A 25,878-nucleotide genomic window follows, 5' to 3' on the forward strand; every position below is an offset into this window, starting at 1 on the left:
AGCCGGCTCTGCGTCTGCATCTCCTTTTCTTCTTCTCGTGTTGCGTGCGTGCCAGGCACCTGACCCCCCCCCCCCCCCCCGCCCCCCGCACCCCCCCCCCAACTTCCCGCCAGCTAAGTGCTCTGTTGAGATAAAGACACAAGGACAACGCGCACACAGGTTTGGATGCGACTTAAACTCATTAAAAGCATGTCAGACCACACACACACGCACGCGCGCGCGCGCTGCAGTCCCCCACGCCCCGCCCTCCAGTCAAAAAGAAGAAAGCAAAAAAAGAAAATGACATGAGCGCAACATGATTCCACAAATGTTGCCATTTTTGTGTGCGTGATGATCATCGTGGTCAAAAGCAAATGAGATGCAACATCTGTTTTGCAAAATGCACATCAGGCAGAAAAGAAAAAAGAAAGTGAATCACTCACACACGCAGACAACAACGGACAACCTTCATGTCAACACAAAAATGCAATTATTCCCAAATTGTCAAAATCATCTGCTGACAAGCCGACGTGACAAGAAACGATCTGTTTTTAAATGACATATTTTATAGATAAGATTTATATTCATCGGACTCTGCAGTGACGTGAAGTCTTTCTTTTTAGCGACAAGACAAAAAAAACTGTTTTGAACTTGTGATGACGTTTCAAAGAATATTGAAAATGAAACCTGCCCTGGAATTGCGGTCTCCGATTTATCACGATCCAAAATGGTTCCAGTTTGGCCTCGATGCGTTCCGTCATTCTTGCTTTTCTTATTATTATTATGTTCCACAATTTGCAACTCAACAAAGGCTTTATCGCGCCAATCAGCGCATGCAATCATTAATCTCATCCCGCCTAATTCAGATCACATTTTCAGGCAATTATTACAAAATGATGACGTCATCCTCAGTCAGCAAAGCCAAAGTTCACTTGCACGCTCGCATTCAAACATCTTTTATTATTATTATTATTATTATCAACACCACAAAACACACACACGTCCTTTCGGCTGCACACATACTCGGAAATTGCGGCCCACGCACACACGCCCCCCCCCCCCCCTCCCTTTCCCTGCTGGCACTCACGCGCGCGCTCACTTGTATAAAAGGTGGCGCGTGTCGGGCTCGCGCTTCATTTGCTTCTCCTTCTCTTCAACTTGTTGGATTCCCAACTCGACCAAATAGCAACCAAAATCCCTTTTTCTTTCTTTCTTTCTATCTTTCTTTCTTTCTTTCTTTCTTTCTTTCTTTCTTTCTTTCTTTCTTTCTTTCTTTCTTTCTTTCTTTCTTTGTTTCCCGCCATGGGTTCGGTGCTTCCCGCCTCTTCGCCGCCGGCGGCGGGCCGGAAGTGGTGTCCGCCTCGGCCTCCCGCGCCCGCCGTCCTATCGGAAGTGATCACGTCGGACGTGGTGCACAGTTTTCTGTACGGGCGCTGGAGGCGCGTGCACGGCGAGCAGCAGCTGACGCACGAGGCCGCCGTCGCGGTCGCGGGTGCGGGTCCCAGAACCGCCTTCACCGCGGAGGTGCTGGCTCAATCCTTCTCCGGAGGTCGGTTCACCTGTCGATGATGATGATGATGATGACGATGATGATGATGATGATGAGGTCAACGTTTAATTTCCTTCCATCTTCTGTTTCCATCGAGACATAAAAAAAACCAGGCATTAGCAAGTTTTTGAATAATTGTCAATGGAAATGAACGTCATTTTGAAAAAGCGAATTTGATATCATTGATTGAGGAGCTTTTTGAATAACGTTTTGATCCATCTTGAAATGTTTGCACGAACATTTCAAACTTGACGATGACAGGAAAATTCATCTTTTACTTTAACGCAATGAATGCTCTTTGAAATTTGTATTCCTATTTTTTGACCATTTGGAACCTTGCTAATGTTGGCCTTTGTGAAATATTGCATCAAAACATCTTTTGCGCATTTTTGAAACGATCGTTTTAGCCATTTAACAACGTGTTAATTTATGCAAATGTCATTTGATTGGTTTGAAAATGCGGTGGCGTTTAAGATCATTTCTTTTCCAAGAATTGTTTTTTTTTAGGGCCTAAAACTCCCGCGGCCTTTTGGCGCCTCGCTGTAACAAATGTCTGTAAAATCCACAGAAAAAAATGACAGCATTTTCTTGTTTTTTTAATGTCACAGTATTTAACTGTATGCAGCAATGCATTATGGGTCAAAGAAAGTACAATCATTTGCTGTATAATTAGCGGTAAAATAATATATATTCTAAAGCAACTCGGTTTTGGATTACCGGCAAATACTGTCAAGATTGTTGGATTTTGGCGGCAATCTCGGAGAAGGAGCAAATAGCGGAAGCAGTTTTGTCGCCGGTGCGAGGACAAGAAGAATCTTTTCCATCGCATTTCTCCGATAAACAGGCGGAGAGCTCCTTCCAGTTGACGGCGGCTGGTTCGCACGTCCGCCTCTGAGTGCTGAGGGCGTGGGTTCCAATCCCGGCTTTTCTCCGGGTGTTCCGGTCTCCTCCCACATTCCAAAGACATCCTTGGTCGGTTCATTGAACGCTCCAAATTGTCCGCAGGTGTGATTGTGAGTGTGGACGTTCAGGGTGCACCACGCCAGCTGGGATAGGCTCCAGCGACCCTTTGGAGGAATAAGCGGTTAAGAAAGTGGATGGATGGATTTGACAACATTATGTAAATTGCCGGTAAATTCCTGTAAATGATGTAGAATACCAGAAACGCTTGCAAACCGGATTAGAGGGAATTGCTGTCAAAGTAATTACAGTAAGTAACTGTAATTTATATACAGTAAATACTTGTAAAAAAAAAATACAGTCATGTACTGAGATTTTACAAGAATTAGCTGGCAACTTCTTTTGTGCCAGTCTTTGCCTGTAAATTCTGCAGACAATTCGTCACAGCGCTTGATTGCCGCCACACGCACTTTTTTTTAATGGTCTTTTTTGTCTCTTTTTGAAAATGAGATTTCCGTGGGAAATTGTTTTGTTTTCTTTCCATGCGAGCGACTTGAAACGAGATTACGTTTGGTTCCTTTTCCGACGTTTTCTTTTTCTTTTTCCCGTCGGGAAATTGCGAGACTGGAATTTTCACTTTGGAAATTTCCTTTCCATCATTCGTTTCCTTGAAATTGAAGGTGCACAACGATTCAAATTAAAACGCCTGTGTGTGCGTGTGCGTGTGTGTGTGTGTGTGTGTGTGTGTGTGTGTGTGTGTGTGCGTGTGTGTGTGTGTGTGTGCGCGCGCGCGCAGAGGTTCAGAAGTTGTCCAGCTTGGTTCTCCCCAGCGAGGTGATCATTGCGCAAAGTTCTGTTCCAGGTAAAATTCTACACGCATTCCCGCCAAGTCTTTGTCTTCTTTTGTACGTGGAATGATCGAAATTCGCAAGATGAAGATTAAAAAGAAAGGAATGCAATAAAAAGACATGCGTGCACGTGCGTGGAAGGCTGCCGCGGTTGCGCGTCGCGTGCACGCGCCGCCAACCGCAGACAAGATCAAACCAATGAAGCTTTTATAACAAAACAACAAAAAGCCAATCGAACAAAAACTGAGGACATTTTTGAATTATTTTTATTATTATTATTATTATTGTTTACGGCGACAATATTCAAACTGCCGCTTTGAATTATATATATAAAAAAAAAAAGATGAAACAGAAGTCTGTTTTGGGGCGCTTATATTTTCCTTGAACATTTGCACAAAATTGCAGCAACAAAAAAACAACGACGTTTTTCAAGATGATTCTTCACAAACAAAATACATCCTTCGATTTGGCCAGCAAGAAAGAACTTCAAAATGGCACCATTTATAACTTTTGGAGAGAAAAAAATTGACAAGACAAAAGGAGAATTGAAATTCTTTTTGGCATCAGCATTTTGAAGAATGGCCGCTGCCCTCAAATACGACAAAAAAAAGAAGAAGCTGCACGTCAAAGTTGGAAAGAAATGAAAGAAACGAACGCGAAGGTGAAAAAGCGGAAAGCAAGACAAGTTGCAAAGTGAACAAAAAAAAAGCTTTAATTGATTGACCTTGAATTTAAAAAATCTTCAGCGGAGTTGTCGGACCCCCCCCCCCCCCCCCCACACACACACACACACACACATCGAACTTGTTTCCATTGAATAAAATCTTCAATCATAAATTGGAGTAACGCAATTATAGGAAAACAATTTTTATTTAATTGTGCTTTCATGAAAAGCGGGTTGCAGGGTTGCAGGGTTGCAGGGTTGCAGGGTTGCAGGGTTGCCCCGCCCTCGCCGCATCCCAAAGAAAGAAAGAAATGCATGTTGAAAGGGAGATTGGCAAAAACTGTTCGTAATCTCGTAAAAATCGAATTTATTTGGAATATTCTATTTTTTTTCTGGACGAGGGGAGACTATTAAAAGCGTGTGTGTGTGTGTGTGTGTGTTTGCGCGCCGTATGTGCGTGCGCGTGTTCGTGCGTGCGCAGGAGAAGGTCTGGGAATCTTCTCGAAGACTTGGATCAAGGCGGGAACCGAGATGGGTCCGTTCACGGGTCGTCTGGTTTCGCCGCAGCACGTCGACTTTGACAAGAACAACAACCTCATGTGGGAGGTACGCACGCACGCACGCACGCACGCACGCACGCACGCACGCACGCACATGAATTGTAACGAGTAGATTAAGACCTTATCATAAGCCAATAGTTTTCAGACTGGATTCAGGTTCCAATATCCGGCGTCTGTCTGCGGATGTGACGTCATGTGACCGTCATGTGAAAGCGGGAGTGTGTACGATGCAGGTTGGCGCGGGTTCGCTTTCCCGCCTGGGCGGCCATGTTTGTTTGTGCACAAAGAAAAAGAAGAAAGAAAAATGCTGTTCGTTTGCTGCCCCTGAAAAGCCATGCGCGTGCGTGACAGCTTGTTTGAAGGTGAGCAAGCGGCGCTCGCGCCACCTTGAAATGACGCTGGCGTGTGCGTGCGCGCGTGCGTGCGTGCGTGCGCCAGGTGTTCAACGGCGACGGCGGCGTGCGCTTCTTCGTGGACGCCAGTCAGGAGGAGCAACGCAGCTGGATGACGTACATCAAATGCGCCCGCAACGAACACGAGCAGAACCTGGAAGTGGTGCAGCTCGGAACCGCCATCTTCTACAAGGCGCTGCAGGTAAAGGCCATCGACGTGGGGATTGGCTCCGCCCCTTCCCAACTCACCCCGCCTTTCCTGCACTGGGTCGCTAGACCGTCCCCCCGGACCAGGAGCTGCTGGTCTGGTACGGAAATTCTCACAACACCTTCCTGGGAATTCCTGGAATTCCAGGAGGTGACGATGACCAAGCAAAGAAAAGCAAGAGCGGTAAGCTAGGCCTAGCATAGCATTAGCATTGGAGAAAAAAATGGCCTTTATTAGCATTTATCAACAAAATAGCAATCGTTAGTTAGCCTAGCGGTCTGAAGAAGCTGCTAGCATCATAGCGTTAGCGTCGAAAGGGAAATAAAGGATATGTTAATGGCACAGTGCAATCGCAATTTCTATGACGTCCATCGATGCTCACGAAATGCTCAAGTTGTGATGCTAACCTGCAAAAACGAGCGTCATTATTTGATTTGCAATTAGCACGCGTTTCAGATTCAAACGATTGCTTTACTTACAAGTTGATGGGAGCTGCTCTGGTGACTTGCTAGCATTAGCAGAAAAGGGATGCTAGCATGCTAGCAGCACAGCACACTTGCGACTTCTCGCTGATATTGCGTTCAAATGAAAGAATGCTCACAAAACGTGCTGCTAACCTCAACGACGTTAGCGTGTTTATTGGCACGTTTGCCATCGAAACCGAGTTTGGCCAACTCGGTTTCAGCGGGGTGACAAGATGGCGTCCACGTGACCAGCAGTTGACCAATCTTTAACTGCTGGTCACGCGACACATGGACGCCATCTTGTCACCCCGCTGAAAGTCTCTCCACCAATGGCTCTGGTCGGCCATGCTTAGTAAGTCACGAGTTAGCCGAGCATGCTAGTTTGTCCGCTAGCATGACTCAAACGCTTCGGAATTGCGTCTGATGTTTGTTTTCTCCCTGTTGTCCTTTAGACGATTTCCACGGCTGCGAAGGCCCGACGTCGTCCCCGTCCTCGTCCTCGGGCTCGTCGGGCTCGGGGGGCCCGGGCCGCATGCGCTGCGTCATCTGCCACCGCGGCTTCAACTCTCGCAGCAACCTGCGCTCGCACATGCGCATCCACACGCTGGACAAGCCCTTCGTGTGCCGCTTCTGCAACCGGCGCTTCAGCCAGTCGTCCACGTTGCGCAACCACGTGCGCCTGCACACGGGCGAGCGGCCCTACAAGTGCCACGTGTGCCAGTCGGCGTACTCGCAGCTGGCCGGTCTGCGCGCCCACCAGAAGAGCGCCAGGCACCGGCCGGCCAACGGCGGCGGCGGCGGCGTGGGCGCCGGAGCCGCCGGAGCCGCCGGTCCCGGACGGGCGCTGCTGCTGGTGCGCGGCCAGCATTCCCCCCCGCCGCATCCCGCTTCCCTGCTCCACCACATTCCCGCCATGGTGCTCTAGACGGCACGTTAGCGCGCCAAAGTCAGGAAAAGTCTTGTGCCCGAGCGCACGCAGGAAGTTGGCCTTTGCGGCCTCAAGTGTTAGCGTGGCAGCGGCTCTGTGCGTTAGCCTAGCATGCTAATGTTTTATTTTGTTTTTCTCACCATGTAGCTTGAGACAGGACAGGTTGGCTCCTTTCCTCCGCTAGCGTGCTGGCACCATTAGCGTTTGCACGGCAGCCGTGAAAACGTTAGCACCAGCTAGCATGCTAATCTTTTCACATTGCTGCATGCTCATAACAAATCTCTTTTGGGATTTTATGTACCAGTATTCTCAATGTGTCTGTATGCTAAATATCATCTATCGACTAATAAAGTGGCTTCAACTTCACCTTCTGCTGCATGTCAAAAAGTTAGCAACAGGGTATCAGCATGCTGCTAACTTCTTATGCTAGCATGTTAGCCACTTGACCTTTAACTTCTGATGCTCGTTTGTATAGCAAAAAGCTAGCATGCTAGAGTTAACAATCACTCGAGCTTGTTGTCATAACATGCTAACATGCTAACATGCTAACACAATCGACTGAGTTTCTGTTTGACAAAAGAGAGCACACGAGTGTTAGCAAGCCTGCTAGCTTGCCAGCCACCTCACCGCCGATACGCGTTACAAAATGGCTGGATGGATGTTGAAGGTCAAATTGTCCCTTTCTCGCTCTTTCCGGAACGTTCCATTTGAGGACGTTTGATGCTAATCGGTGGAATTTTGCTGACCCGCAGCCGGCCGGGTACGATGACGTCCGACACGGTCGCGCAGTGCTCGCTAAGCGCTAATGACAAATTATTATTTCCGTCACTGATTGAGTTGCGGCGCCTCCTTTGAAGATCGGCTCATCGTCACGGCTCGGGTTCGCGTGACCATGGCAACGCGAACCCGAGGGCGTGTTGACGTCACTTTTATCAGCAGGGGCCAATGAGAAAGCGCTGTGCGATTCTTGAGATTTTGGTATCGATTTTGGTGACCAGTATCGTCAACGGCGATACCAAGTACTTTTATGAAATATCATGAAATTTGTCAATAATTGTTCCTATTAAATTCAATCTTTTTATTGTTTGTTTGTTTTTGTCTTGTTGGCATCTTCAATATGATATCATGTGATCTCCTCGACGGAAACATTCGTTCGTTCAAAGTGACAACGTCGTCGTCGTCTTCAAATTGTAAATTCCTGTCGCTTTTCTGCACTCGAAGCAACATCAGCCACCAGGTGGCACCGTAGCGGCCCGTTCAAACCCGCTTCTTGCAAATTGCTCAAGAAAACGGCGAAAGACGTTCAACACATGTTGGAAAAGCTCAAATGAAGCACAGAGAAACCAAAAGAAAGAAAGAAAGAAATGCATAGGATCGATATCAGCTCTTTGGTATCGATATGATACCGATACTCACTTCAGCACGTGACCGCAATGAAAATGAATGAGTTTTCCGCGCAATTGCGTCTTTTGTTATCATTTCAAATTGGGATGGGCCCCAAACCCCCAACCGCCTCCCCCCCCGCCCGCCCGCGTTTGAAGCCGCCGCTCGCTCGTTCGCTCACATTTGACCTCTGCTGTTTTCTGTATGACGAGCAGCTAGCATGCGCATGTTAGCGAGTTCACAATCAATAAGTTGCGCAGTGTCCAAAATCAATAAGTGGGCCGAGTCACCTTTGGACACGCACAAGTTGTGTACACACACAGGACTTTCCAGTGTGTGTGCGTGTGCGGTGTTAAAAGTCCAGCGCGTCAATCGAGCGGCTCCATTTTGACTTTTGTGTCGTCGACGACTCAAAAGACTTCAGAGGATATTTTGTGTGCGTGTGCGTGTGCAGCATGAAAGTGCGTGTGCTGCTTTTGTTTGTGTGTTGCGCGTGTAGGACGGCGAACGCGCAGCAGGCCACGACGTGAGTTCATTTCATTTCTAAAACAAAATGTCTTGTCGTACTTTGAAATCCTTTTCATGTTGAACTTTGGTTTTGTCACGTTTGTTTCATTTTGTCGAGGAAAAAGTGCAAGTCAGGTGAGGCTAGCGACGGTCGCAAATGGCGGCAAAGTGCCAAATGCAAAAACTAAGTCAAATTAAAAAACACAGAAACAAAAAGGTCATCACAAATACGTTTGTAAGTTTAAAAAGACAAAAAAATAAAAAACGTAATCACAAACAAATAAAATCAACACAAAAGCAAAAACAGAACGAAAATAGCAAATCACAAATGATGAATGTTTTTTGTTGATTTGTTTTTCGAATGACCTTTTTGTTGAGTTATTTTGTGTTTTTGTGTTTCCTCTTTTTTGTTGTTGTTGCATTTGACACTTGAGGGCCACCGTAGCAGCCCATTCAAATCCATGCAACTGCTGACGACGGCTGAAGAAGAAAGAAATACAAGATCAAATGTCTTTGGATTTGACGTATTGTTGTCAACGTGTCGCGTCCACGAAGACGCAAACGCGATCATGCTAACAGTCGCTTTGCTAACACGTTGGTTCGCTTCCTGTTGATTTTGTTATCGGAGCGCAAGGTGGCTTGTTTTGCCACAACGCACGCCTGCCGATGACATCATCAGGGCAGGAGCCAATGAGAGCTGAGCCCTGTCTCGTCTCCGCCCCTTTTCCTCAGGTATCTGGTGAGCGCCCCCAAGCTTTTGCACGTGGACGCGCTGGAGACGGTCCTGGTGCAGATGTTTGGCTTGACGGAGGAGGTCAGGGTCTACGTCTTCATCAAGACCTCCATGGCGCCGGACCACCAGGTTCCTTCGCTCACTGGTTCTCACGGTTGCTGACTCATTTCCGGCGGTGGGCGAAGTTGCGCGTTCACTCCCGCAAGTGACTTTAAGTTTGTCTCGCAGGTTTTGTCCCGTCAGGTGGTGACCCTCAACGGCCAAAACCAGCATCAGGCCGTCGCCTCCGTGAAGGTGAGGGAGGTCCGAAAACGCCACGCAAGTTCTCGCACGCGTTTGAGATTGTTGACTCGGTAGCCAAACTGGACCGGAAGTGACAAAATGGACGCTCCCAATGGATTGCGAATGCGGTCGCCGCGTTTGTGGGGAATCGTCGGGAATCGTGGGGAATCGTCGTGAATCGTCGGGAATCGTGGGGAATCGTCGGGAATCGTGGGGAATCGTCGGGAATTGTCGGGAATCGTCGGGAATCGTGGGGAATCGTCGGGAATCGTCGGGAATCGTGGGGAATTGTCGGGAATCGTGGGGAATCGTGGGGAATTGTCGGGAATCGTCGGGAATCGTCGGGAATCGTCGGGAATCTTCGGGAATCGTGGGGAATCGTCGGGAATCGTGGGGAATCGTCGGGAATCGTGGGGAAAGTCGTTCCCGACCGCCCAAACACCGACTTCCTCTTGTCTTCAGATCTCATCAGACCAGCTGGACAAGAGTCGGGATCATGTGATCCTCCACGTCCAATCGGCGCAGATCAACCAGCACGTGTCACTTCCTGTCAGCCGGCAAAACGGCTTCCTGTTCGTCCAGACGGACAAACCTCTGTACACGCCCACGCAGAGCGGTGAGCCGCTGCGCCCGGGGACAGGAAGTCGCTGCTGGCTTCCTGTCCTGTGACATCACTTCCTGTGTGTGTCTTTGCAGTGAAAGTGCGCGCGTTTTCGCTGAACCAGGAACTCCATCCGGCCAATCGCAGCGTCTTCCTCACCTTCAAGGTGGCACAAATCGAGTTTCCGCATTCACTCACGTTTTCATCCGCTCACTCTTCATCCCATCCGATGTATTCACTTTGCTCTCACTCACTCACTCATCCATCCATTCTTTTGCTCCCTCCTTCATTCGCACCTTCACTCTCTCACCCGTTCACACGCTCGCACCCTCATTCCTCACCCGCTCACTCATTCTCCTTCACTCCTTCACTCAGTGAGCGACTTGGAAAGTCTTGTCGTTGTTGCTTTTGCTCGCCCACCAGGATCCGGATCACCAGACCGTGGACGTGCAGGAGATCCTGGACTTAAACAACGGGATCCCGTCCATGAGGGACCCCTTCAAGATCCCCATCAGGCCAAAGTACTGACCCGTCCAGCAGAACCAAGATCTTTCCAGGGCTTCTCAGGTCTGATCTTCTGATGCCGTTCCAGGTTGGGAATCTGGTCCATCGAAGCCTCGTATTCGGACCACTTCAGCACCAAAGCCTCAACACATTTTGAGATTCGAGAATATGGTGAGATAAGGTCTGGTCCGCGGACTATGGTTTGAGGTCCAGGACATAGTCTTTGGTGTCTGGTCCAGGTTCTGCTGCATGTTAAGGTCCTGGTCCTGGTCCAGGTCTTTCATGATGTTTGTGTCATCAGTTCTTCCCAGTTTTTCCATCGTGGTCCAGCCTCAAGTCAACTACATCAGCTTTGGGAACTTTCAGCGTTTCTGCTTCAAAGTGGAGGCCAGGTAAGGAAAGCCCCCCCCCCCCCCCCCCCCCCCGACCACCCCCGACTACCCCCCCGACCTCAGGCCCGCCTTGACCCTGCTCCTTCCCGGTCTTGCTGTCAGGTACCTTCACGGCGCTCCGGTGCCTTTGGCGGAACTCTTCGTGCGCTTGGGCTACGTCGGCCCGAAGGAACCTCTCGTCATCATCCCGAACTCCGTGACCAGAGAGACGGTCAGAACTTCTTCTTTGTCTTCTTGGAGTCGCTCTCGTGGCGCTGTCGCGCTTTTGTTGTGAACGTGTACGTGTGTTCAGTTGTCGTCATCGGGCGAGGCGGACGTGTGCGTGAACATGGACCAGGTTTTGTCCAAGCACGATGGACCGAAAGATCTTCACGCTCTCATTGGGAAGTTCTTGTATATTGCGGTGCTGCTCCAGGAGCGAAACGGTACTGCTAAATACGCGCGCGCACGCACACGCACACGCACGCACGCACGCACGCACGCACGCACGCTTGTCTTTGTATCATCGTGGGGACATGTCATTGACATGATGCCTTTCCTAGCCCCTCCCCCTCACCCCAACCATGAAAATGATGGCCCCCCCCATTCCTTGGCCTCACCTCAACCTTAACCCAATTCAAAGCTAAACTCGACCTTGACCCTCCCCCTGAGATGTGAACTTGTCCGCACGATTTCAAGTCTGCGAAACCTGGAAAAGCACGCGTGCACGAGCCCCACAATGTAGCAAAATGTCCCCACGAGGACACGTGGTCCCCACAACGATAGTAAAGACTCAGAAAATGGTCTCCACGATGTGAGATACACACTCGCTTCCTGCTCGCCCCTCCCCCCAAGGTGGCATCAGCCAGGAGGCGGAGTTTTCAGCTGTGAAGTTTGTCAAGTCGCCTTACACTTTGACTCTGGTGTCCACGCCCCCTTTCATCAAACCCGGACTTCCGTACAACGTCCAGGTGATGCCCGCCTCGCTCGCTCATTCACTCACTTGCAAACTCATTTGCTCATTTATTCTTTCACGCTCTCATTTATTCACTCACTCATTCAATCTTTGCCATCTCACTTGCTCACTTGCTTAATTCCTCACTCACTAATTATTCACAAATTCGCTCACTGCCTCCATTTATTTTCATTCATTCACTATTCACTCACTCACTCGGCATCCCGTTGGCATGTGAGGCCTGTCAGCCATTCACACAGTTTCCCCGAAGGCACAATTTCACTGTCTCACCTTGTTCCCGTGTACGCGGCGGCGGCGGCGGCGGCTGCAGGTTCTGGTGACGGACCACCTGGAGAAGGCGGTGAGCAAGGTTGCGCTGCGCGTGTCCCAGCAGCACGTGTGGAGTCCAAACGGCCAACTGGACATCAAAGTGTGCCCCGAGCACACCCGCAGCCAATCGGAAGGCGTGGCCATCTTTGTCTGCAACACGCCCGGCACGGCCGTCAAAGCCTCGCTCACGGTAACGCGCGCGCTGACCATCAACATGCTACTAACGCGCCATCAACGTTCTGACCTGTTGTTAATGCGCTAAGCGCTCACTCACGCTAACATACACGCTAACGTATTCTACCATCAAGCCATTAGTAACACGCTAATAAAGAGTTATTAATATGTTATTAACCGGCAATTAACATTGACCTACTTTCAGTTTCAAAAGTAATCAGTTTCAAGCTCCAAAATGGCGCCATCGTGTGTCCACTCGGTGTCGGTCCATTGCCATTGCCACGCCCCCCCCCCCCCCCCCCCACGTCTTGCCATTTGAGTTCGCTTGCATTTAGGACCTTGTTGTTTTTGTTGTTTCCTGTTGGCACCACCTTGTTTTTGTTTAATTAATAAAACCCTTTTGTTTTTTGGACCCGACCTCGGCCTCCCCACAAGCCAACCGTGACACACCTGATTGTGTTATTCACGTGAATTCAACATGTTATTACACAGTTATTACACTGCGAGTTAACTGTTGTAAATGTGCTTTGAAGCAGTTTTTTTCCTTTCTGCTCCAGTTGGAAACGTTGGACCCGTCCCTGCCGGCCGCAAGTCAGGCTCGTCTGGTTCTCACGGCGGTGGCGTACGCGTCTCCGAACCGCCGCTACCTGTACATCGACCTGCCGCTGTCCGGCCAGGCGCTCCAGGTGGGCCGCTTCGCCAACATCAAGGTGTACTCGTCCACGCCCGCCCACGTGCCGGTCAACATGCTCAGCTTCCTGGTGAGAAGGGCCCGTCCCCCCGCCCGTCCCCCCGCCCATCCCCCCGCCCGCATCCGGCTTCGGCGCCGTGGCGCTAACCCGCGTCGCTCGCGTGCGTCTCAGGTGTTGTCCAAAGGCAAGGTGGTCCACTTCGGCAGCCGCGATTTTCCCGCCAGTGCCGACCACCAGCATCGGCTGAGCTTCCTGGTGACGGACGCCATGGCGCCGTCCGTACGCGTGCTGGTTTACTACATCCTGCATGGCGAGGGCGCCTCCGAGCTGGTGGCCGACTCCGTGCGGCTTAAAGTCACCGGAGCCTGCGTCAACGGACTCCAGGTGGGACGCCTGGCACGCACACGCACACGCACACGCACGTGCACGCGCACACGCACACGCACACGCACCACAGATTTTTGCCCAGGAGTGTGTCTGTGTTTTGTGTCTGTTGCAGAGGTGGCAAATCCAGGTCCACAAAGTCAAAACCCTGCCACACTTTGGCTTTAGCCGCAGGTGCTAGCTAGTGTTAGAGTAGACAATATTTGTATTCTACTCTTTACGTGTTCAATTAACTGAATGGTGAGATTCTGGTGAAGAAGTCCCTTTGCAAAGGTATTATAATTATCAGAAGCTTCTGATCACACAAAATGAAGACACCCAAGCCGTGTTCCGTTCAGATTGTGTGTCCCTTCTCCCCTCGCACATCATTATTTATTGAAAAGTGAGTGAATACGAAAAGTCTCCTCTCTCCTCCCATTCACAGAAAGGCAGAAGTTCCCATGAATACAAATCAGATTAGACTTGAACAATAATAAATCAGCCTGTCCTTGGACTCTCTTCGACCGACTGAGACCGGTACTAGCTATACTCCCTTTTAGATAATATAAAAAAGAAACTTGTTGCCCTTCTCTTCTCAGGCGAGAGAGACAGATAAGAATACAATAGACAATTCTATTCATTGAGCTCCACAGCTATAACTAAATCCAAAACGGATAAAATATAAATTGAAACTGAAAAACAATGTTAATAATCCAACACTAGCTAGCTCCCTAGCAGGTAAACAACCCAGGCAGCTAGCTAGGGAGCTAGTTAGCTAGCACCTGCGGCTAAAGCCAGAGTGTGGCAGGGTTTTGACTTTGTGGACCTGGTTTTGCCACCTCTGGTCTGTTGCATGTGTTTTTATGCGTGTGTGCGTGTGTACGTGTTTGCAGACTGAGCTGTCATATAAGAGGCGGGACTACAAGCCAAAGGAAAACTTCCAGCTGGACGTCACAACCAATCATAAGAGTGGAAAGGTCATTTGTGAAAATGTGAACAAAATGTGTTTTTGCAATAGGGCCGTTTTCAAATGATGCTCAAACGACTCTTTTTAGAACAGCGGACAGCGGATGGGCGTGGCCAGTTGATTTTTGGACAAAAGTAGTTTTCGTGAAAATGAAACACGACGTGAGTCATCTCGACCGCACCCGAGTGGCAGCAACGATCATACGACAAATCTTACCCTCCTCCGAAAACGGCTTTTCTTTCCGCCCACTTTGAGGTCTCGGCGTGTCCACCAAAGTGCGTTTGTCGATCGAAACATGTTGAAATTGAAAATGACGTGCGTGCGTCCTACGCTGAGATTTTGTCAAACGTGACGTCATCAAGCCTGTTTGGCGTTGTGATGGGCGTGGCCAGAAGATGTTCCAAAAGCAGCGCACTCGAGTTGGGCCACAAAACACCAAAAAAAAAATTTTTTTTTCGCAGATTTCAAAGTCCAGGAAAATAAACCAAAGAAAGAAAAAATGAAAGAAATATTGGACCATTCATTGAAAATGGATTCATTCATTCAAGTCAAATTTTGAAAACCCTTTTGACGACTTCAGGGGCTGGTGGCGTTCTCGGCCGTGGACTCGGCCCTCCACCGGCTGTACCCCAACTTTCGAGACCCCGTTGCCACGGTAACCGGCAGGCGGCTCACCAGGAAGGCGCGCGCTTGTGACGTCGCTAACGGGATGTCCTCAGGTGCTGCGTCACATCGAGCGGAGCGACCTCGGCTGCGGGGGGGGCGGCGGCCAAGACGGGGGCGACGTCTTCCGGTTGGCCGGCCTCACCTTCGTCACCAACGCCAACGCGCAGTTCGCACCTGCCGGTCAGTCCGCGGCGCCGGCGAGTTCCAAAGCAGACAGCGAGTAGTGACGAGTGGATTGTGCGCGTTCCCAACGCAGGTTCGACGTGCACGGCTGCCGCGCGAGCCAAACGGGCGCTGACGGAGCAGATGAAGCGAGACAAAGGTAAAGGCGCGCCGACGAGGTGCGAGTGCTGGCGGTTCTTGTTGCTGAGCGCCGTCCGTGTGCGCGCGCAGCCGCCTCGTTCGGACCGCTGAAGGCGTGCTGCGAGCACGGCATGAGGTTCGTCCCCACGAGCGTCGGCTGCCAGCAGTTTGCCGAGCAGTGCATCCGCCGGATGCCGCATCACCTGCGGTGTCGCCGCGTCTTCGCCGAGTGCTGCCGCTTCGCCCAGCAACACCTGGGCCACGACCGGAACCTCATCCTGGCCCGCCGCGGTCAGTAGCCTCGCTTGGCCTCGGCTGTTGCTTTTCCACGCCACGACAAAATGTTGAGACGTCATGAAAGAAGATATTTGCATTCCATTTAGCAAGAAGCTCATTCGGTTTTTTGCCGTTCATGTCTGAGAAAATGCAATTGGAGAAGATTATTGCCCCTGCGTGCGTGCGTGTGCGTGCGTGTGCGTGCGCGTGTTTTAGGCATGGGAGCTGACTTCGATGCCGCGCCCTCCCTCGTCAGGACCTTCTTCCCTGAGAGCTGGCTGTGGGAGACCAAGCCCATCACGTAAAATTGATTGACAAAAAAAAAATCTTCTTTGACTTTGCTAACATTTTGGTTGTGTTTTCAGTGGAAGTGAGATTTCCATCACGAGGACGCTTCCCGATTCTCTCACCACGTGGGAATTGAAGGCCGTCGGAATGTTCAGGGACGGTGAGGATCCTTCCTTCCTTCCTTCCTTCCTTCCTTCCTTCTTTCCTTCCTTCCTTTCTTCCTTCCCTCCCTATCTTCTTTCCTTCCTTCCCTCCCTATCTTCTTTCCTTCCTTCCTTCCTTCTCTCCTTCCTTCCTTTCTTCTTTCCTTCCTTCCTTCTTTCCTTCCTTCCTTTCTTCCTTCCCTCCCTATCTTCTTTCCTTCCTTCTTTTCTTCCTTCCCTCCCTATCTTCTTTACTTCCTTCCTTCCTTCCCTCCTTATCTTCTTTCCTTCCTTCTTTCCTTCCTTCCCTCCCTATCTTCTTTCCTTCCTTCCTTCCTTCTCTCCTTCCTTCCTTTCTTCTTTCCTTCCTTCCTTCTTTCCTTCCTTCCTTTCTTCCTTCCCTCCCTATCTTCTTTCCTTCCTTCTTTTCTTCCTTCCCTCCCTATCTTCTTTACTTCCTTCCTTCCTTCCCTCCTTATCTTCTTTCCTTCCTTCCTTTCTTCCTTCCCTCCCTATCTTCTTTACTTCCTTCCTTCCTTCTTTCCTTCCTTCCTTTCTTCCTTCCCTCCCTATCTTCTTTACTTCCTTCCTTCTTTCCTTCCTTCCCTCCCTATCTTCTTTACTTCCTTCCTTCCTTCTTTCCTTCCTTCCTTTCTTCCTTCCCTCCCTATCTTCTTTACTTCCTTCTTTTCTTCCTTCCCTCCCTATCTTCTTTCCTTCCTTCCCTCCCTATCTTCTTTACTTCCTTCCTTCCTTTCTTCCTTCCCTCCCTATCTTCTTTACTTCCTTCCTTCCTTCTTTCATTCCTTCCTTTTTTCCTTCCCTCCCTATCTTCTTTCCTTCCTTCCCTCCCTATCTTCTTTCCTTTCTTCCTTCCTTCCTTCCTTCTTTCCTTCCTTCCTTTCTTCCTTCCCTCCCTATCTTCTTTCCTTTCTTCCTTCTTTCCTTCCTTCTTTTCTTCCTTCCCTCCCTATCTTCTTTACTTTCTTCCTTCTTTCCTTCCTTCCTTTCTTCCTTCCCTCCCTATCTTCTTTACTTCCTTCCTTCCTTCTTTCATTCCTTCCTTTCTTCCTTCCCTCCCTATCTTCTTTCCTTTCTTCCTTCTTTCCTTCCTTCTTTCCTTCCTTCCTTTCTTCCTTCCCTCCCTATCTTCCTTCCTTCCTCCCCTTCCTTCCCTCCTTATCTCCTTTGGCACGCAGGTATTTGCGTGTCGGATACTGCGCTCGTGTCGGTGCGGCTGCCGCTCAGCGTGGACGTGCCGCTTCCCTACCAGGTGATCCGCGGCGAGCAGCTGGAGCTGAGCGGTTCCGTGTACAACCAGCAGGCGGATAGCGTGACGGTAAGGCGCGCTCCCGTTGCCGCCAGCCTCCGCGCCGCTTGTCCGCCGCTGACATCAGCGCCGTTTGTCCCTCAGTTCTGCGTGACGCTGACGACGGGGCCGCAGGTGTGCCTGCTGCGGTCGGAGCCGGCGGGGGCGGGGCTTCGTTCCAGCGTCTGCCAATGGAGCCTGCTGCCGGCGCAGGGTGTGGCCAAGGTGACGTTCGCCCTGATGGGGCTGGAGGCCGGAGAACACACGCTGACCTTCACGCTGAAGACGGACAGTCGGGGAACGCAGGACGTCCTGGAGAAGAAACTGCGAGTGGTGGTAGGCACTGGCCACGAGCCGGCGTCCAAGGTCAAAGGTGACTGCGTGACTAACAGCTGATTGGTCGTCGGCAGCCCGAAGGAGTGAAGATGGAAGATTATTCCGGAGGCATTTTGGACCCGCAGGGACTCTACGGTAGCGACCTTCGCACCTTGACCTCATGCCGACTTGCGGGTGCTTCTCGGTCTGTCCCCTTAAAGATCCAATCATTGACGTGGCGGGATCGAGAGTCGGACCGTCATGGCGGCTTCACTTTCCAGCCGACTCAGCTGAGTTTCCACCGAATGTTCTTTTTCTTATTGAAGAATGTCAACCGCATCTTCGTCCAACGTTACGCGTGTAAAGACGTATGCGGGAGATTTAGCTTAGCATTCGTTGAACGCGCGTCGGTTGGCTTACGAACGTTTGCCGATGTTCGGACCCCGAGGCGACATTCACGTACGGTAGTTCGATCCCAAAACATTCTTGCCCCTTCTGTACTTTCGGCTTTTATTGGTTGCTATGTGCGTTTATCATTTGTGAATCATCTCGTCTTATTTTTAAAGCAAGTTAGCTCGTTTCCATGACCGCGCTAGCGACTAGCGCTAGCCTGTTACAACAAAAACGGCGACGACGACATTGTTGATTCATCGCTTATTTTCGTACACTTTGATTGCAATTTTGACTTTTTGGCTGCTCGGGCAGGAAAATAGAGACCTTTGGCGAGATGTCAAAATCTTGGCCGCCAGATCTATTTTTAGCCAGCGCTAGCCAGCGCTAGCCACGACTAGCGAGGCACACATGTCACAATTGCAAGACGGTAAAAGCATTTTTACCGTCTTGCAACGACACTTACCTAAATCAAAATGGTCGATTTTGGTGGTTGGAAATCCTTTTGGGTTTTGAAATTCTTTGTCCGTTCCCGTTCGACATTCCATGGATCCGTTAATATATGCATATATTTTTAAAAAACGGTTCCGATTTTTCCGCATTCCATGATCCTGCCTCATTCCAAAATGGACGCAATGTGTTCATTTTGTAAACATTTTGTAAACATTTTGTAAACATTTTGTAAACATTTTGCTTCCATCTGTCAGCACAAACTCCAAACGACGTCACATACTTTTCAATCCTCCAAGCGTGAAAAAGTCTGGCGCGCGAGCGCAGTGTTGCGATTGGTCGCTGACGCGACGCCATCGTCCTTTCAGGTACCGAGAAGACGACGGTGCTGCTGAAAAACCGCCCGCCCGCCAACGTGGTTCCCAACACTAATGTGGAAAGAATGCTGACCATCAATGGTGAGATCTTTTCACTTGTTGGGAAGTCCACATTTCACTTCCCGAACCTCTTCTCGTTCCAATTGGGACGTAGCGAGACATTCCCGGGTCCCAAGTCGTCCCTCCGACCGGGGTCGGGGAATCCAGCAGGTCCAGAAAGTCAAAAGCCTGCCACAGTTTGACATTAGCCGCAGGTGCTAATACTCAACTGGCAGGTAAAGGAGCTCGTGAGGAGAAGCACCAAACTCTTTCAGGGTTTGGACTTTCTGGACCCGCATTCCCCAACCTTGACCTGGTACGGCCCCCATTTTGTTTCTCCTGCCGTCAAAAGTCTAAAGGGGTCAAGTTTGAGGGTTGTTGCCAAAGAGCCGTGAATGTGGGTCCCACGCAGGTGAAGTTCTGGGAGAAGTCCTGGCCGTGGTTCTGGACCCAGAAGGCCTCCGACAGCTGCTCAACCTTCCCAGTGGCTCGCTGGAGGCCGAGCTGGGCCGGGTCCTCCCCCTGGCCTTGGTGTACCGGTACTTGGAGGCCACCGGGACCTGGGATTCCCTGGACGGAGACATGCGGAAGAACTCGGCCCACATAAGACAGAAGATCAAAGAAGGTTCTCCTTTTCAGCGCATCCCGTCACGTTTGTTTGCATGAGAAATGAAAAACATGGTCTTGGTGCACGTTTAGGACTGGTCAGCATCTCTTCCTTCCGACGCGGTGATTCCAGTTACAGCATGTGGACCAGGAGGGAAGCCAGCACCTGGTCAGAACACGCACGCACGCACGCACACGCGCACGCACGCACGCGCGCACGCACACGCACAGGTGACTTGAGCATGCCGCCATCAGGCTGACGGCGGCGGCGGTTGGGACCTTGGCTTCCGTGGACCCCGTGCTCCAGGTGGACCGCCAAGCTCTGTCCCAATCTGTGTCCTGGCTGATCCGGAACGCTCAGAACGCCGACGGCTCCTTCTCAGACTCGTCCGCCTTCCGAGCCAACAAATTCATGGCAAGTCTTGAACACGACACGCCTCATTCCGTGCTTTGCAAATCAGTGGGGAAAAAAAAGAAAAGAAGAGAAATCTGCCTTTTTGTGTGATTGGCTGCAGGCCGAGGGGGCGGAGCCGGTGGAGCGCTCGCTGTACCTGACGTCGCTGGTCCTCATCGCGCTGCGTCGGGCGAGCGGCATCAGAGAGCAGATCCTGCAACTGAAGGTGACGCCCCCTTTTTTTTTTCGGTCCCCTTCCTGCTCTCGACGGCCGATGACGGCCGGCGCCGCGCTCCGGCTTCTCCCTTCAGTTCCACGACGACAGCATGAGGTCCGCCGCCAACTACATTTCCCAGCATGCCCTGAGCGTGAAGAGCGTGTACGTGCGGGCGCTGGCCACGTACGCGCTGACGCTTTACGATCCCACCCACGCCACCAGCGCGGCGCTCTTCAACAGCCTGGAGACGCTGGCCAGGCAGCAAGGTGCGTGTGCGCACGCCTGCTTACCTGTGCAAGCGCGCTCACGTGCGCGCGCGCGCGCGTGCGTGCAGGACACCCGGCTGTGCTCAGGTACTGGCAGGAGTCCGGCGCGGCGTCGGATGGGCTCCGACCCGACCAATCCGCCGGCCTGGCGCTGGAGACGACGGCGTACGCGCTGCTCAGCGCGCTGCTGAAGGTGCCGCTCTCTGATTGGCCGTCTCTGCTTTGGCCGCGACAATGTTGACCGACTTCCTGTTCGAAGGGTCGGATCCCGTACGCCAACCCCATCGTGTCCTGGCTGACCCTAGATCAGCACTACGGACGAGGATTCTACTCGGTGCAGGTAGCTCGAGGTCATCTGGAGGTGACCTTTAGCCTGTTTCCTGTTTGACCTCTTCTACTTCCTGTCAATCAGGCCACGGTGTTGACCCTGGAAGCTTTGACCGAGTACGGCCGGGCGGTCCCCCGTGCCGCGCTCCAGCAGGACATCAACGTGGGCTACGGGCACAAAGAAACGCTGGCTCGGGTCCAGCTCGGGCCCGGGCGGCCAGTGGCCACGCCCATCCAGGTGAGGGGGAGGCGCTTGGGCTGACCTTCACCCGCTCCGTTTGTAGCAATATCATAACAAGCCTATCGATTCACTTCGAGACCCTCAAAGACGTCACAAGAGGGACGCAATCATAAACGAGACCTTGCGGACCCGATCCCGGCGCGAAGGTTGAGAGGTCACGTGCGAATGTGCAGATTCCAGAAGAGCTCGACAGTCGTAACTCGTTCACTGCCATTGACGGCTGAAGACGTTTTTTCCCGCCATTGAATGAGTTCGATGCTCAAGCAGCCATTTTGGCCGTCGACCAGAAAGAGAAAACAAACGTACGATTTTTTGTAAGTTGTCGTCTTTGCTGTCAGGTCTTGAAGAACGATGACATCACCGTTTCCACGGGCTTCGGGACGGGCGTGTCCAGTGTCAAGGTGGGTGTGGCTTCGCCAAATCAACCCACAATGCGCTTGGATGCTGACATTTTGTTTGTCAGATGAAGACGGTTTACTACCAGATCGCGCCGTCCTCGCGTAATTGCAACTTCGAGCTGAGCATCAAGATGGTCGGCGCGGACGCCGAGGGCGGTGAGACAAACAAAATGGCCGCAGTTCTGCCTGTGGGCTCACCCTTAATGTTGCCTCTTCTTCTGCATTGCTCCTCCTCCTCCGCAGGTCCCGCCATGCGTGACCTGCACCTGACCACGTGTGCCAAGTAAGGAAAATCAGCTGCTAGCTTCTGTGCTAACAAACAGGCATGCTAACGTTTGAAATGGTGTTCATTTTATCAGTTAGTCTCGGTTTTAGTCCGGTTGCGATCACGCATCGTTCGTCAACCTCGTCCCGTTTTCATTTTGTCCATTTTTTAGGTGACATCTTTATTTTAGTCCAAGGAAACATCGTTTTATTCGTCTCGTTTTAGTCGACACAAACTGTCAACGTTTGAGTCGGGACAATCATTTGACTTCTGTATATTTTGGGTCAGCAGATCATGTTGAACATTTCGGATCTCAAACCATTTCACATCAAATTTCCTGACACGCCATTACAGCATCGAGTGGCTACTGCGGCTAACGAGCTACGAGCTCGTTAGCCAGCATTAGTTAGCGGTCGGATTAACATTATTGTTGGAACGTTCGAGTCGTTGGATTCATGTTACGTGATAACTATAATTGACTTTTTTTTCTTTTTTTTGCATTTCACGGTGAATCTGTCTGTCCCGCGTGTTTGTGCGCGTTGCGCGGGCTCGCCGCAGGTTTGAAAGGGGGCGTGTCACATGACAGTGTCACAGGGACAGATTAGCGGCGACAGGATTTTACAAAATCATCTCATTTTCGTCTCTCGTCGAACTAAAATGTCCAAAGATTTGAGTCCAGTTCTTATTAAGGGACGTTTTCGTCTCGTCTTCATGAGTCGCCGAATACGCATTTTGATTTAGTCCCACTTATTGTTTATTTTTGAGGGTTTTAGTCGAGTCTATTTCCCGTGAGGTGAAACATGTCGACGAAAACATTTGTTTAGTTTTCCTCGACGAAATAAGCTCTCGTTTGAAAGCAGTGCGGTCCGCGGTCCGCCGTCTGCACGCGGGACGCAGACTCGCGGCGTGACGGCCCGTTTGGCGCTTGCTCGCCGCCGCATCCAAAACGTCATCAGCTGCCGACCTCGAACCCAGCCCAAAACGTTTTTCCACCCGCAGGTACAAGCCTCGTCCCAACGAGCTGGCGACCGAGTCCGCCATGACGGTGATGGAGATCCAGCTGCCGACGGGCGTGGAGGCACACCTGGAAGACCTGCGACAGGTGAGTCCCGCCCCTCGTCGGCCGTTAGCTCGCAACCAAAAGAGAGGAAATGATGCTAACGCGTTGCAGTTCCGAGACGCCATGGAGCCCGTCGTCTCTCACTACGAGCTTCGGGGCAACGCGGTCGTCATCCAGATGGACTCGGTGAGGACCGAAACTGTCCCCGGGCAAATCCGCATGACCCCCCGATGACTTCTTGCGTGGCGTTCAGGTTCCGTCGGACGTGTTTCTGTGCCTCGGCTTTCGGATCCGCACCGCGTTCAAGGTGGGCGGAGCCACTCACTTCCTGCTGACACTTTCTGAGCCTCAGGACAAAGGTGAGAACAAAAGTCCACTCGGCAGAGAACTGAAGTTGCAGAAGTTGACGTCCTGGCCGCTGCTGTTTCGTGCGCTCCGTTGCGGCTGCGTGTCGTTGTGATGTTCGGCGTTCTCCTCCGAGCTCGCTCCGTTGCGGCTGCGTGTCGTTGTGATGTTCGGCGTTCTCCTCCGAGCTCGCTCCGTTGCGGCTGCGTGTCGTTGTGATGTTCGGCGTTCTCCTCCGAGCTCGCCGGAATGCAAACAAACGTGCTCGAGTTACGCAACGATGCGTGCTGTGCTTCTTCTTCTACAGGAAGTTTGTGTAGCAAAACCTTCTCGGACGAGGAGCAGAAGCTGCAGCGCCTCTGTGTGGCTGACCAGTGCCAGTGCATGACAGGTGACACGACATCTGATTGGTTGCCCGTCCACCTGCTGTTGTTTCGTCTAACACGCTGTCTTCTTTTTAAGCTGCGTGCGCGACCTTCAGAGGCAACCCTGACTTGAGCTCGACTCCCGCCAAACGCCTCCAGGAAACGTGTCAGCCTCACATCAAATACGGTGAGAAGGCGCCAATGTCCGATTGTCTGCAGCGGCGCCTGAACGCGCCGCCGCTCCGCCTTCGCAGCTTACAAAGTGCACGTCAAGTCTTCGCAAGCAGAAGGAGACTTTGTGACCTTCGCAGTCAGCGTGCGTGAAGTTCTCAAGAACGCGGACCCAGGTAATCCCGAGAGGCTCGATGGCAACATAAGAGCCCCTCAAATGAAAAAAAAAAAAGGGGGGTTCGCCAGCAAGACTGCAAGTTGACCTCCTTTCCTTTTTGGGCTTTTTACTTGAACAACGGCCTCTCGAAAGTAGAAACAAAAGAACAAATGCGGTATTAGCTTTCTCGTGCTCGTCGCAAATATTCGACAGCGTCCGATCTCCAAAAAGTAGCCAAAAGAAACGCAGCGTTCCCTCGTTTTCCGCTTCGAAATGAAAAGTTATTCTAAATGTTTTAAGGCTCTAAAAGCGCTCACCGCGACGTTTATACACTTTTTCTCACCGAGGCATTTTCTCACATTTCTCTGTTTAAGCATTCTTAATGTTCAAACCTTCATAAATGTGATCAAATAAGTACATTGCTGTAAAAAATAATCGGCCATTCCGCGTACCGCGTTATAGCGAGGGAAGACGGTCGAGCGCGTCGTCGTCTTGACGTCGCGTGCGCTTCAACTTGTGACGACGACGACGACGACGTCGAACCCAGCGGGCGGCGCTGCTTCCAAATTGGACGTCTGCCTTTTGTCGACTCGGCAAAAAGAAGGTGCAAAGCAACCACAAGAGGGAGCTCTGCGGCGTCATGGAACCTTCATCCAGCCATCTTCGCACCCGCTTGTTTATTCGTCGTTGTCCGTTGCTACTTTGCAGGTCACTTCCTGCCGATTTGTATTTGGCTCCTGACAAAATCAGTTCATCGCGATTCGCTTCTGTAAAATAAGCATCAATTTTCACCCTCGGATGCAGAAAGTATAACAAAAGAAAACTTCCAGCAATCGATGGCGTTTCCATCCTGTTCGGTGAAGGCGGACATGTTGTTTCGCTGGCAAATCAAACGTACGTCGGCAGAAGAAAACGAAGTACGTCGAGCACAAATACTTTCCCTTTAAACGTAAATAAAATGAGCAATTGTCGATCCAAACAATTCGTAAACCCGCAAAAAGTCGTGACCTCATTGAGCCGATGACAATTCCACCGGAAGGTCATACTGTGGCGGCCATGTTGCGTGTGCGTTTCACGTGCCGTTTGTTAGCTTTTGCGGCGTTGGCTTCCGGCTCGGAGGCGGAGCTCATCAAGAAGGCGACGTGCAACCTGGTCCACGTGGAGCTGGACCAGCAGTACCTGCTGATGGGATCCAGCGGGTCCCAGGTGCGAGTGGGCCACGCCTCCAGGTGAGCGCGCCGCCCCTCTCGGCTCCCGGGCGCCCGCCTCTCACCGTGCCGCCGCGGCCCTCAGGTTCCGCCTCCCCCTGGACGCCGACGCCACCCTGGAACCTTGGCCCGCCCGATGCGGCGATCCCGGCTGCTCAGCGCAAAGCGCCAGCATGGACGAGTACGCGCTGGACCTGCAGCTCTTCGGCTGCGCCGCGGCCTGACGCGACGTCGTCGTCGGGTCGGCGCGTCAGCAAGACCGGCCACATCGTGACATCGTGCCAAGCCGCAATGATGACATCACGCAGACGCTGCGAGATCATCCGACGTCATGATGACGGCGCGACAAAATCTTGACTTCATGAATGACATCTTGGCTAAATCATGACGTGACTGACGACCTGATGATGACGTCACTTTCACTGAATAAAAACATCGACGACATACAGGAAATGAAAGATGATTATTTTATTTCTTTTTCACAACACGCATTGCGTGATCCAAATTGTATGACGGCACGTGCGCAGAAGCTTAAGGGCGCGGGAAGCGAGCGAGTGTGCGCGAATGCGCTCCTCCGTGGCAACTACGCGCAGAAGAACGTTGACGGGCGAAGGTTCGATTCGCTGCAAATATTCCGTTGGAGAAGACCAAGAGCCACGTGATTCGCCAACGCTCATCTGCTCCAAACAACTTTCATATGCTCACAATTTGGACCTTGACACAGCAGAGGAAATTCTTTATTCTATCCGGTGTTGTAAATAGTTGATTTGTAGATCTTCATATTTAGAAAAGATCTACAGCATATGAAAGGAAATAATTAGCAGCAAACGTCATATTTAGTATACGCTGCTGACCGCTTAAAAATGGTTGGTGGGCCACAAATGCCCCCCGGTCCATAGATTTGGCACCACTGCCTAGCAGGATGTGAAAAAATCACTCACTGACCAA

At 51.2% G+C, this 25,878-nt stretch overlaps 2 protein-coding genes across 2 annotated transcripts; both read left to right on the plus strand.

Annotated features, from left to right (window-relative positions):
• The first annotated feature begins 1,281 nt into the window (after positions 1-1,281).
• LOC147173128 (PR domain zinc finger protein 12-like) lies at positions 1,282-6,828 on the plus strand. Its single transcript, XM_086076228.1, has 6 exons — positions 1,282-1,528; positions 3,225-3,290; positions 4,422-4,546; positions 4,939-5,094; positions 5,169-5,283; positions 6,017-6,828. The coding sequence occupies exons 1-6, from the start codon at positions 1,282-1,284 to the stop codon at positions 6,487-6,489; spliced, it is 1,182 nt and encodes a 393-aa protein (XP_085932354.1). The 3' UTR covers positions 6,490-6,828.
• A 1,386-nt stretch (positions 6,829-8,214) lies between these two features.
• c5 (complement component 5) lies at positions 8,215-25,374 on the plus strand. Its single transcript, XM_086075527.1, has 44 exons — positions 8,215-8,401; positions 9,115-9,244; positions 9,344-9,409; positions 9,860-10,013; positions 10,094-10,164; positions 10,422-10,519; positions 10,591-10,673; positions 10,804-10,894; positions 10,997-11,105; positions 11,187-11,319; positions 11,729-11,844; positions 12,160-12,348; positions 12,890-13,093; positions 13,196-13,408; positions 14,281-14,364; positions 14,935-15,009; positions 15,074-15,200; positions 15,277-15,342; positions 15,414-15,614; positions 15,816-15,900; positions 15,965-16,047; positions 17,230-17,369; positions 17,445-17,675; positions 17,750-17,810; positions 18,863-18,952; positions 19,323-19,535; positions 19,610-19,685; positions 19,772-19,931; positions 20,032-20,136; positions 20,222-20,393; positions 20,462-20,586; positions 20,653-20,733; positions 20,806-20,958; positions 21,300-21,362; positions 21,425-21,515; positions 21,603-21,642; positions 22,624-22,726; positions 22,796-22,870; positions 22,938-23,043; positions 23,337-23,420; positions 23,492-23,581; positions 23,649-23,741; positions 24,813-24,951; positions 25,016-25,374. The coding sequence occupies exons 1-44, from the start codon at positions 8,331-8,333 to the stop codon at positions 25,152-25,154; spliced, it is 5,079 nt and encodes a 1,692-aa protein (XP_085931653.1). The 5' UTR covers positions 8,215-8,330; the 3' UTR covers positions 25,155-25,374.
• The last annotated feature ends 504 nt before the right edge of the window (positions 25,375-25,878 follow it).

Source organism: Leptonotus elevatus, chromosome 5 (genome assembly GCF_054856555.1).
Source record: "Leptonotus elevatus isolate MCC_2025b chromosome 5, RoL_Lele_1.0, whole genome shotgun sequence".
NCBI lineage: Eukaryota > Metazoa > Chordata > Actinopteri > Syngnathiformes > Syngnathidae > Leptonotus > Leptonotus elevatus.